The sequence below is a fragment of the Astatotilapia calliptera genome, chromosome 17, assembly GCF_900246225.1.
Source record: "Astatotilapia calliptera chromosome 17, fAstCal1.2, whole genome shotgun sequence".
NCBI lineage: Eukaryota > Metazoa > Chordata > Actinopteri > Cichliformes > Cichlidae > Astatotilapia > Astatotilapia calliptera.
In genome coordinates this window covers 15329375-15341716 of record NC_039318.1, presented here as the reverse complement: position 1 = coordinate 15341716, position 12342 = coordinate 15329375, and the positions used below count along the sequence as shown (strand labels likewise).

The 12342-nt window shown below is 40.9% G+C and overlaps 1 protein-coding gene across 2 annotated transcripts in view; it reads left to right on the top strand.

Moving 5' to 3' along the window:
• Positions 1–12342, top strand: part of trappc8 (trafficking protein particle complex subunit 8) — a 30230-nt gene that overhangs the window by 10943 nt on the left and 6945 nt on the right. For both annotated transcript variants that reach the window (XM_026146031.1, XM_026146028.1), the window contains 10 exons: positions 1125–1349; positions 2427–2532; positions 4799–4993; positions 5396–5553; positions 5666–5740; positions 7384–7489; positions 7677–7831; positions 8866–9290; positions 11326–11482; positions 11569–11665. In XM_026146031.1, the coding sequence (XP_026001816.1) occupies positions 1125–1349; positions 2427–2532; positions 4799–4993; positions 5396–5553; positions 5666–5740; positions 7384–7489; positions 7677–7831; positions 8866–9290; positions 11326–11482; positions 11569–11665 (1699 nt within the window). The remainder of the gene's footprint in view (positions 1–1124; positions 1350–2426; positions 2533–4798; positions 4994–5395; positions 5554–5665; positions 5741–7383; positions 7490–7676; positions 7832–8865; positions 9291–11325; positions 11483–11568; positions 11666–12342) is intronic.

Sequence of the window (12342 nt, the reverse complement as noted above, 5' to 3'; positions counted from 1 at the left end):
TTGTGATGTAAAAATGTTCCCTTTTACAACTTTTATTTAATAGACTTTATTGACTTATGGGCAGGACTGAACTTAACAACATAAACAAACAAGCTTTATTCGTCACATACACAATCAGAGTACAACATGCAGTGAAATGTTTTGTGTCCGAGCTGTGGACAGGCTGCAGACGTCCATTTGTGATCCTTGTAATCAATCATGTGCGTGTGAAGTTCTTTTCTAGTGTTGCATATATACATAAACATATAAATACAAGCACATGCATACAGTTCACTATAGATTTATGATCAGAACTAGGCATCATTTCACTTTTGTTTAAAAAACAAAAAACAAAATGTAAAAGTATCCACACTACTCCGGGTCTGGGACCAGTTCCTGCCCCAGGTGGGGAAGTTTAAGTATCTTGAAGTCTTGTTCATGAGTGCAGGGAGAGGGGAGCAGGAAATCAACAAACGGATTGGTGCTGCAGCTGCAGTGATGCGGACACCGTACCGGTCCTTTGTGGTAAAAAGAAAGCCGAGCATAAAAGCAAAGCTCTCAGTTTCCTGCTAAATCCATGTCCCTACACCTATGGTCACGAGCTTTGGTAGTGACCAAAAGGATAAGATCGTGGATACAAGCGGCGAAAATGAGCTGTGGCTGGCCTCTCCCTTAGAAATGGGTGAGGAGTTTGGCCATTCAAGAGGGGCTCAGAGTAGACCCGCTGCTCCTCAACATTGGATGGAGCCAGTTGATGTAGTTCAGGCATCTGATAAGGATGCCTCCTGTGTGCCTTCTGGATGAGGTGTCCCACTGGGAGGAGGCCCCGGGGCAGACGCAGAACACGCTGGAGAGAAAATGTATCTCTCGACTGGCCTGGGAACGCCTTTGTGTTCCCCCAGACAAGCTGGAGGAGGTGGCTGTGGAGTAATAAGTCTGGGCTTATCTGCTTATTCTGCTGCCCCTATATTTAATGTTTTTTATACACCGTTATCGTGATAAAGTGTGTAGTCCAGCAGTAGATAATAAATGGCCTCATGCTAACAGCAATCATCTCATCTCCTCTAGTGTTTTCCGTCTTCTATATATTTATATCCTCATGTTGTCCTTCTGTCTCCCATCCTTTTTGCTGTTTCATAATGTAGAGGAGGCACGCACTACGGTGTTACTGCCAAGCCATGCAGGTGTATAAGGAGAGAGGGTGGTCTTTGGCAGAAGATCACATCAACTTTACAATTGGGCGTCAGTCCTTCACACTTCGCCAACCAGAGGAGGCTGTAACAGCTTTCAGACAGATCCTGATCAATGACAGCAGACAGACGGCTAAACAGCAGGGCGCCTTTCTGAGAGAGTACCTCTATGTTTACAAGGTAATGTAAAAAAAAATTTCTATGATTTTTGTCCCGTTTTATTTTCAAAATACATACTATCAATGTCCACTTTTTGCTGGGATACCACAATATTGTGTCCAGCCTTATTTTTCCTTCCTAAAGTTTCATATGGGAGGTGGATAAAGCAAAACAAGGTCCATAGGAGCTCAATGGCTATATTTACGTGAATAGACACTATATTTCATTTCAGCAATTCAGTTGATGGGCAAGAAAGGTTGCTGCTGACACTTCACAACATAAACTGTTTATGACATTTCCCTGTGGCAGGTGGCTACGGGCCATCACAACCAAAACCTGACAGCACAAGAACATTTTCTTTCTCCAGGCTGTCAGTACTTAACAACGCCCTCTTACCCTGCTCACTAGTTAGTTAATGTGTCACGATAACACACTTACTTACTCAGGCTACAAAAACGTTCCACAGTGGACTTGGTACAAGCACTTTGCACATTATGTTCTATCTACATTTTATAGAATTTAATATTAAAATTTAATATTGTGTTTAGGTTGAGTAGAAAAGCACTATATAAGAACCAGTCCATTGTACTATTTGCCATTCAGTTAAATAGTAAAATAAAAGTAAAAATTCAGTAGTGGCATATAAGCAGCATTATATGAGATTGTGACCTGATTGCACCCTAGTTTAATAGCTTTATCACAAAGGAACTATAGTTTATTTTGTCAAAGTTGCACACCAACCCAACATTAATTATAGTGAGGTTACAGAGTGTTATTGCCTCTGACGTTAATTACAAGCACACCAAATCTGTTTATCCTCATCCAACAGTTTTAAATTGGATTCTTTGTCACGTGGTTTGCATGTAGCTTTGGTCCCAGGAGCATGTAGCTTCACAAGTCTAAGAATGTCATTAATAAAAACTATTATATATATTCCTTTATCTGTATATGATGGTGAAAATTTAAACTGGGGATTTTGTGTGTAGCACCTGGTGTAATCAGTAACATTTCTGCATTTTGACCTGGTTCAGAAAAAAAACAACTTTCAAAAACTCTTATGTTTGCGTATTATTTTTTGTTTTGTTTCGGTTATTATAGAGCGTGTTGGGAGGAAATGAAGTCAGCCTTCCCCAGCTTCCTCTGCCCTGCATCCACAGCTCAGCAACAAGAGTCTACTTTGGACACGAACGCCGCCTTGCAGAAGGTAATGTCCTCGAGCCTACTCCTTTATCACTAAGCAGCAAAGTGTACAAAACACTTTGGGAAGTGGTGCAGGGTACACCTATCGATATATCAGCAGCTGAAAGATATTATCTGCCTGGTGACTTTGTGCAATGCGGCATAAATGACAACGTTACTGTAACACACACGACTCATATGCTGCCTCTATAAACTTTACAGGAGTCGAGGCACATGCTTATGTATGGCTTTTAATCCACAAGACAATAACTAACATTATTGCTTTGGAGACTGTCACACACAATGTGAAATGCCCAGGGCTGTGTGAATTTCAAGGTTCGCATCTGTAAGTGTCAAGCCTTATTTTGTATACAGATCAGCATCATTCCTGAAAAACCTTCAGTTAATCCAAAATGCTGCAGCATGAATACTGACAGGCACTAGAAAGAGAGCACATTTCGCCCATATTGGCTACTTTTCATTGGCTCCCTGTTCATTCCAGAATCAAATTTAAAATCCTGCTCCTCATGTACAATGTCTTGAATAATCAGGCCCCATCTTATCTTATTGACCTTATAGTACCGCACCTCCCACTAGAGGACTTCACTCTCAGACTGTGGGCTTACTTGTGGTATTTAAAAGTAGAATGGGAGGCAGAGCCTTCAGGTTCCAGGCCCCTCTTCTGTGAACTAACTGTTAGTTTGATTTCAGGAGACGGACAACCGCTCTTTTTTTTTTTTTTTTTTTAAAGATTGGGCTTACGGCTTTTTGATCAAGCCCATTGTTAGGACTGGATCAGGTGACCCTGATTTGTCTCCCCTAGGCTGCTGGGGGCTTCTAATGATCCACTGAGTGTTTCTTCTTCACTCACCTTTTTAGATGTTTTTTCCCCTCGCTAATGTGTTTATATACCACTCTGCATTTAATCATTAGGCTTTATCAGTTTTTTGTTCTCTTCGATAGTGCGTCTTTTTTCAGTCTTCCTCCCCTCACTCTCAACTGGTCGCAGTAGATGGCTTCACCCCTAAACCTGATTCTGCCAGAGGTTTCTTACTGCTAACAAGGAGTTTGTCCTTCCCACTGTTGCTAGTTACTCTAGGAGAGCGGGACATGCTAGTACAAGGCAGCAGGACCAGTATCTGCGTCTTTGTACAAGAAGGAACAGGATCACCACTACCAGAGCCAAATTGGCCCCCAGCAGGCCACCAGTGTGATGTCTGTTTCTGATTGCTTGGGCAAAATTGAAGAGTTCGTGAGAGTGGCCTGGCAGCCCAATGTCTTCTAGTGGGCCCTGTGTTTACCTGCCTGGCACTGTGGAAATGAATACCAGATTTACCAGGTCTGCCACTGGCACCCTGTGGGTCTTTTTTTTTTTTCTTTTTCTTTTTTTTGATGAGATGAGAGTAGGTTCACCCTGAGCACATGTGAGAAATCATGGAGAACATTTTGCTGCCTATTACATCTTTGAGTGTGACCAGTTTGATGGATCAGTAATAGTCTAAGGACGCATATCCATGGAGAGATGCACGACCTCTACAGACAAGGCAATGGCACCCTAACTACCATTAGATATTGGGATGAAATTCTTGGACCTATTGTCAGGGGTGCAGTGGGTTCTGGGTCCCTCCCAGTGCATGAATTGTCTCATGTGGCTGGGATATAAAACAGTTCCAGGAGGGTGAAGGAAATGATAGGCCTGCCCTCCAGATTAACCTGACCAAGATACAATAGAACACTTCTAGGACATCATGCTTTGGCCCATCTGATGCTCCCAGGTTGCAGCGTCAGATGGGCCAGTGATGGGTCACCACTAGGTCAGTGATGACTGGTCCAATCTTGGAGATCTCCCAGGACACTATCTGTCGTCTCATTGTCATCTCATGCCCTAATGTTGTCAGGCATGCATACAAGCACATGGGAAGCATACAGGCTGCTGCAGCACAAAAACAAACATAAATTCAGTGCTTCTTAGATTTTTTTGTTTTGTGTGAATCATAATCTGTTATTAACCAAGAAAATAAAAGTAGAAAACCTTGTGAAGGAGTCCATTTAAAGTTAAGATATCCAGAATTCTTGTGACACTAGCGTTCAGTTTGCAAATATTTGTATATATTATGACCATTATGGACCCTGTCTAAACCCTGTTTTCAATGCAAAGCGTAACATGAAAATGTAGAGTGTACATAGGATGCTGACATACCCGAGCAGAGGTTTACTGTCAGACTTTTTACAGCAAAATTAAGTGGTTTGCATTTTTGGTTTGTATTTAATCTGATATTTGATCTGTTCAGGAGAAAAGCAGGCAGCCACTCACGTGTCACTGGACCAGGAGTTTGACCAGGATTTGTCAGCCATGTGGTGCCATCTAGAAGAGCAGCTTGTAGCGTCTGCAAATGGGGGTGTTGTCCCAGTAAATTTTCAGCCCACTCAGTGCTGCCTCAACAGTCAGACAGACAACCTCCGTCATCCCCTGGCTGTGGTTGAAGGTAAGATGTGTTCAGCACTAACACGGGAACTTTAAAATGTTATAAGTGCTTTTCTGGTTCCTGACAACTCAAAGCACTTAATACTTCAAGCCACATTTAACCATATATTCATATAGTATTTATTCTCTCCACTTTACCAATGTCACTGCCGTGGCCAAGCTAAAATTACCAGTTACCTAACGCGCATGTATGGATTGAGCTGTAGTACCCAGAGAAAACCTATGAAGGCACAATACAAATATGCAAACTCAACACAGAAAGGCCCCAGTCTGGGTTCAACCAGGAAACTTCTCACAGTGCATGACAGCGCTCACCTGTACCATTACTGAAATGTAAAGTTTGAGCCATCCCATGTCTAATAAATTGTGCCCACACGCTATGCAATCTTCTTTGTCTTTACAGAGCCAATCATAGTGGAGGTGACATTCAGGAATCCTTTGAAGGTTTCTCTGGCCCTGTCAAGCCTCTCGCTCCTGTGGAGGTTTACTGTTGACGGTTCATCTTCATCAAAGGAGATGACAGAAGAGACCATTACCAATGAGGAGACCTCGGCTGTAGGGGTGGGCAACATGAACAAATATGCTCTTAGGAACTGTGATTTATTTTCACCTTGTTTTTAGGTCTAATCTTATTTTTTTCTCTAATCTGTTCATTATATGCTTCCTCTTGCAGATGACACAGAAAGATGATATTGTAACCTCTGAGACTATCCAGGAGTTTCAGTTGGGTCCAGAGGAGACCAAAATGGTAAGCTGGTCTCTAAATGTAAATTCATGGATCTTTTTTCATAATCTTTTCTGTTTCATAATGCTGCTACATTTTTTAACAATTCTGACCTAGTGTTGGGAAATACAAAGAGAGTCACAACATGTGTTTGCATTCACATGAGGAAGGAGGTTACACATAGTGATAATCTTTCATGTGAAATTGTACAATAAGATATGCTTAATGCCAGTGAGCATTAAGCATATCTTAAGTACAGCTTAGTTTAATCTTTTCAGTTTTAGTGTTGTGCGTTCTGTTTTGGCGAATAAAAGTGACAGCACAAACTGAATGCACTTTGGTGAAATAGGCCTTTGATGCTCAAAAAGTATTCACATTGGCCTCAGAAAATCGTAGAGAGTATTTAAAATATCTGCTAGATACTAATTGTACTGTACTGTACTCTCTTCATCCAAAAAAAGTTGATTCTGTTCATCTAGACGTAGCGTTTTCAGTCGGAGGAACATTTCATGCAAGTGACGTCTTCAGTCTCAGCTGACTGCAGGTTTCCCCAACCTTATAAACAGTACATTTGCATAATGACTGAAGCTAGCATCACTGACAAACAGTGGGCTGTGAGTTCAGTTCCTTGATCATTAATATGCAAGTTGCCATGACCACTGATCAGTTCCATGGAAGAGGGGCCTTAAAGATGAAGGCTCTGCCTCAACACAGAAAGGCCCCAGTCTGGGTTCAACCAGGAAACTTCTCACAGTGCATGACAGCGCTCACCTTTACCATTACTGAAATGTAAAATTTGAGCCTACATTCTACTTTTAAATACTCTAGGAACAACAAGTAAGCCTGCAGTGCGAGAGCAAAGTGGTCTATAGGGTGATATGGTACTACAAGATCATTAAGATAAGATGGGGCCTGATTATTCAAGACATTGAATGTGAGGAGCAGGACTTTAAATTCAATTCTGGATTTAACAGGAAGCCAATATAGGAGAAATATGGTCTCTCTTTCTCGCCTCTGTCAGTACTCTTGTTACAGTATTTTGGATTAACTGAAAGCTTTTCATGGAGTTTTTAGGACATCCTGATAATAATGAATTACAGTTGTCCAGCCTGGAAGTAATAAACTGACTAGTTATTCCAGTGTCGCTCTGAGACAGGATGTTTCTAATTTTTATTGTGCAAATGGAAGAAAGAAGTCCTACATATTTGTTTAATATGTGCATTGAATGACTCCAAGGTTCCTCACAGTGTTACTGGAGGCCAAGGTAATGCTATCCAGAGTAAGAATCTGGTTAGATACCATATTTCTAAGATTTTATATTTGATCAGTGGTTGTTGATAAATGGTTGTGATAATTTGCATATTAATGATCAAGAAACTGACATCGCAACCCATTGTTTACCAGCGGTGCTAGTTTCAGTCATTGCCCATATGTGCTCTTTACAAGGTTGGGGAAACGTGCAGTCAGCAGAGACTGAAGAAGTCACTTGGATGAGTGACAAAATGTAATGCATAATGCAAACACCACTGAAAACACAACATCCAGATGAACAGAATCAACATTTTGGGATTTCCTTACCTGGATGATTGAGCATGCATCATGACATATACAAATACCTAATGCTAAACAGAAATCCAGTTATTTTGTGCTGATCACTTTGATCTCAGGCCCGACTCAAGCTGCTGCCACACAGAACTGGTCAGCTGAACATTGTGGGTGTAGTGTACAACCTGGCTGCAGGCTCCTCTGGCGAAATGGCTTCTAGCACTGAAGGTAAATTTGACCTCATGTCAACTCATATGCTTTATTATTATTTGATGAAGACAGAATGTTTTTCCATTTGCATTATGCATTACATGGTATTTAAAAAAATAAATAAATAAAATTCCAATATGTTGTACTTTTTTTTTTTTTGTCTTGCTGCCAGTTAGAAACCATATGGATTTCCTCTTGTTTACAGACCAGCAGACTCTAGATTTGATGGTTCGTGGGAAACAGGACTTGAACATCCTTGGCCCACGTCTTAATCTGACCAAAGAGGACAAGATGTCAGTTCGTCATGGTCCTGATCGACGTCTGAATCCCATCATAACAGCACCTATGCCCCTGATGGAGGTAGGACTTATTCTGAAAACCTTCATGGATGTAGTCATCATGAAATCACTTTACTGGGTTTTAGATTCTGCATGTTGAAAACATTTTTTTCTATGTTAGTTCTATGGAGTCAGATGTGGGAAAACTTTGATGGGAGGGTAGAGTTTGAAGTTGAAATAATGCTAGCAAGCTTTGCTAGAGAACAGAAACTATAAACACACATACACATGGATCTAACGGACAAACATATCTAATTCGACAGTAACATGCAATGTTAGTTTTTTGACAGGCTGTATCATATATATTATGAATATCTGTCACAGAATTCAGTTCAAATCCAAAAAATGACATCTACACTACAGACACAGTCGAGAGTTCTTGTTTCAAATAAGGCTCAACAGACACATACTGGCTACTGGTCAGTCAACACTCCTGTCCAGATGGATGAACTATTAAAAAACAATTGTGAAAAAGAATTATTATTTTTTTCATTTTGTTTTTTTGATTTGTGGATAATGACTCCATTATTGTTGGCTGGAGCCTTAGAAATGTCTTTTTAAGTCTTTCCAGGTGGATAGATATCAATGATTTTCTCATCTGTTCTTGAGTTTCTTGACATCGTGACAGGATGTGTTGCATGATGATGTTTTAGCCTACTTAAATTTGTTAGACATGTTCTATTGAAGTGACTTATTGATTCAACAGGTCTGGTTTATTACTGTTAATGAATGATTCAAGCTGTGGGACATTCATTTTTTTCACATAGGGCCATGTGGGTTTGGACAGCTTTCTGTCCTTATAAATTAAATCTTCTACCAGAAACTGCATTTTCGTTTTATTGTTTACTGTTTGTCTAATATTTAAATTTGATGATCTGAAACATGTGTAACAAATTAGCATAATTAGAAATTAGTAGTAGCAGCTGGGCTTTTAAAACAGGCTTCCAATGAACCTCTACTTGAATATCTATGCTTTCAAGTGTAGTTTCACTTATGTGTGGTGATGCTGCAGTATTGCTTTCTGTTTATTACTCTGTGTGTGTGTTTGTATGTCAGGTTTTTTTCCTGCAGTTTCCCACTGCTCTGCTGTGTGGCGAAATCCGAAAAGCATATGTTGAGTTCTGTAATGTCAGCGGTGTTGCTTTGTGTGGCCTGCGAGTGGTGTCCACACACGCCGCTTTCTTCACCTTTGGCAGCCAGGCCACGACACCCCTCAGCCCGACGTCAGCTGAAAATTGTTCACCTTATAAAACCGTGGCCACACCTCTCCAGCGGGCCTCAGAAGCCACTGAGAGTCTGGTTTCAGCTGATGATTTCCGACAGCCATCTGGTGTGATAGAAATTCCAATAGATGGCAGCATCCTGCAACCAGGGCAGTCCACTCAGCTGCCTCTCTGGCTGAGAGGACCAGACCAGGAGGGAGTCCATGAAATCAACTTTCTGTTCTATTATGAGAGCGCAGAGAAAGGACTCAAGATAAGGTAAAAATTGAAAATTAAGCACTTTTGTGAACTGACCTGTAGGCATACATATCATTTCTTGGAACATATTAGTATTTTTCAAAGAAACATGATCAGCCTGAAATGTAACTTACATAAATTAAGGATTGAAAAATACTTCTATGTATGTATTTTTTGATTATATTGACAAAAAGTAGATTATTTCAGTGCCGGGGCACCAGTGAAGAAAAGGGTCATGTAGCCGTGGGAAAATAATTATTTGATCTCCTGCTGAATTTGTAAAGAGAAAACTTACAAAGAAATAAACAGTCTATATGTGAAATGATAGTTTTAATGGAGAGAGATAAAATATCAACAAAACATTCTAGAAATAAACACGTTACATAAACCTTATAATTTTATTTGCATGTCAAGTATTTGGTCCCCAAGCAAAACATGATTTAGTATTTTTTTGGAGAAGCCCTTGCTTGCAAAGTGCTTTGTCAGCAAGACGGTGCTTTTGACCCACTCTTCTTTACAGAAACTCTAACTCCAGGCAGGCAGCATTCAAGAAACTTGAAGTTAAGCTCCCTCTACAGATTTTCTATAGGACGGAGGAAGAAGATTGGCTTGGCTACTCATAAACTTTAAGCCCTTTTTCCATTAGTACCTACTCAGATCGGCTCACCACAATTCAACTTAGATCAAGTATCACCTAATGTGCGTGGTCATTGATATAGCAACGTGTCCGAGCGTCCCGTGATGTAATTAGTATGCGACACAAATGCTATAGCAAAGGTGGACGTCAAGGCAACAATATACCTGCTGCTCGGTCTGTGGCTTTTGATCAGAGTCGAGGGGATCACGGAGTTGTTTTTGTTTGTTTTGGTGTTTGTGTTGGATTTTGTTTGTTCGGGCCCTTTCCCTTGTTGCCGTTTCAAAAAAAAATGGCAGTTTTGAATTTTGTGAACGAAACACTCTCATGACTCATCGAACGACGCCACTGACCAGCCAATTGGTGGCATGCAGTCTGATGACGTCACATTTTAGTACCATTCTGATTGCTTGGAGCCACAGCCGTGCAGGTGCTATGACCTTGTCCCGTAGTGTATTGAAGTCATCCACGTTTGGGTCATACTCAGCTTTTCTCTTCCTCCAAATAAGGTGGTTCAAGTTGCTCAAGAGCTCGATTTTAGTTTCATCTGATTATAATGCTTTATCTTAATCATTTAGATGTTCACTGGCAAGCGTGCGATGGGCCTGTACTTGTGCCGTTTTTTGAGCAGGGCAAATTCACGGGTGCTGTAAGATTTAAATTCATAATGGAGTAGTGTATTACCGATGGTGTTCTTGGTGATTCTCCTCCCAACTGCCTTTAAGTCATCAACAAATCTCTCCCATGTATTCTTGGGATGATATATCACCTTTCTCATGATAATCCTCATCCTGTTATTGCAAGATCTTGTATAAAGCTTCAGTTGAGAACCATCGATAGGTGTTTTATATTTCTTATTAATCACACAAGCACTTGTCAACTTCTCACCAAGCTTCTTGCTTCTTCCAGTCTTGTGGATGTGTACAATCTTGTCCCCGACATCCTTTGACAGCTCTGTGGTCTTGCCCATTGTGGTGGAGAGCTTGGAGTGTGAATGAATTGATTTAGTGGACAAGGGTGCAACAAGTTAATCTGGAATTGTTTGAAATCTGTTTGCCACATGGGCACGCAGCTGATCTTTGTGAGCCAGAACTCTGCCTAGGTTGTAGGGGATCAAATACTTTGATCATTTAATATCACCAGGTTATAACTTTTATGTAATGTATACAAAGTTCTTTACACGTTCTGTGTGACAAAGTCTATAAATCATATCCTTATCTGGATTAAACATGGCTGTTTTGGGTACGCACGGACTGGACTGTGACCTTAACAAAGAAATTTATTTTTTTTAGTTTGCTGTGTGTGGGGTCACATAATGGCACAAGCCATAGTTCAGGTTTGTGTATGTTTGTGCTGAAAGTTCTCATAATCCTTGGGAAAAAACAATAAGGCTTTCTCTTTTCCCTCTCTCCGCATGTAAAGTCACCGGGTGCTGCGCCACACAGTATTTATCTGTGCTAGTCGGTCTTTGAGCATACAGGCATCAGCCTGTCGCAGCAGTGTTCCTCCACATCACTGTCTGGATGAAAAAGGCAGTAGTGGAACCCTTGTCTTTATTGATGTGGAGAACATCAATACGGTGAGATGCTCAGCATAGCACACACAGTTACATAGTTAAATCATGCCTGCTGCACAAATAACGATTGAACATTACTCTTCTCACAGAATGAAGGTGGTGTGCGAGAGTTCCACATCGTTCAGGTCTCGAGTAGCAGCCAACATTGGCGCCTTCACAAGTACATCAACCCGAACAAGGATAAAGGTGAGGTCTGGTACACCAGGAGATTTGTGCTTCATTTCATTTAATGGGCTAGTTCAGTTTCTCCATACAGTGTTAGCATGATTGATGAATATAATTTTCTATGGTGAAGTTCAAAGATTCAACCCATTAAAAACAATTGCTTCTAGAGCAGCAGCTGACCGGTCCTGTGCCCATGAATTTTAATTATTTGTGATGAAGCTAGATCTCCTTCAGAGGTTCAAAATCATGCCTCTTTCACTTTCATTTTGGGAAAGTGGAACATCTACACCACAGCAGCAGTGATCACTGAGATCCTTGGCTACAAGATGAACAGTGTCATGGAGCAGACCTCTCCATGGAGAAGGAGATTGAAGGCCAATATCAAGGCAGCACTAAGAGAAGTTAGCCAACTATTAGAGCTGCAGAAAGGTGTGATTAAGAAAGGAATGTCTGAGAAGTACAGCAAGCTGCCCATACAGGAGGCCAGACATTCAAGACAAAGTCTGAATCATAAACAGTTGGACAGCACCAGTCACCAACATGATTCACGCCTACCTACTGAAGAAGCTAACGGCATTCATGAGCGCCTGGCAGTATAAGATGAGATAAGATAAACCTTTATTATTCCCACACGTGGGAAACTTGTGTCACAGCAGAAAGTGGACAGTGCAAAGTTACAGTAGCAAAAATTAAGAAAA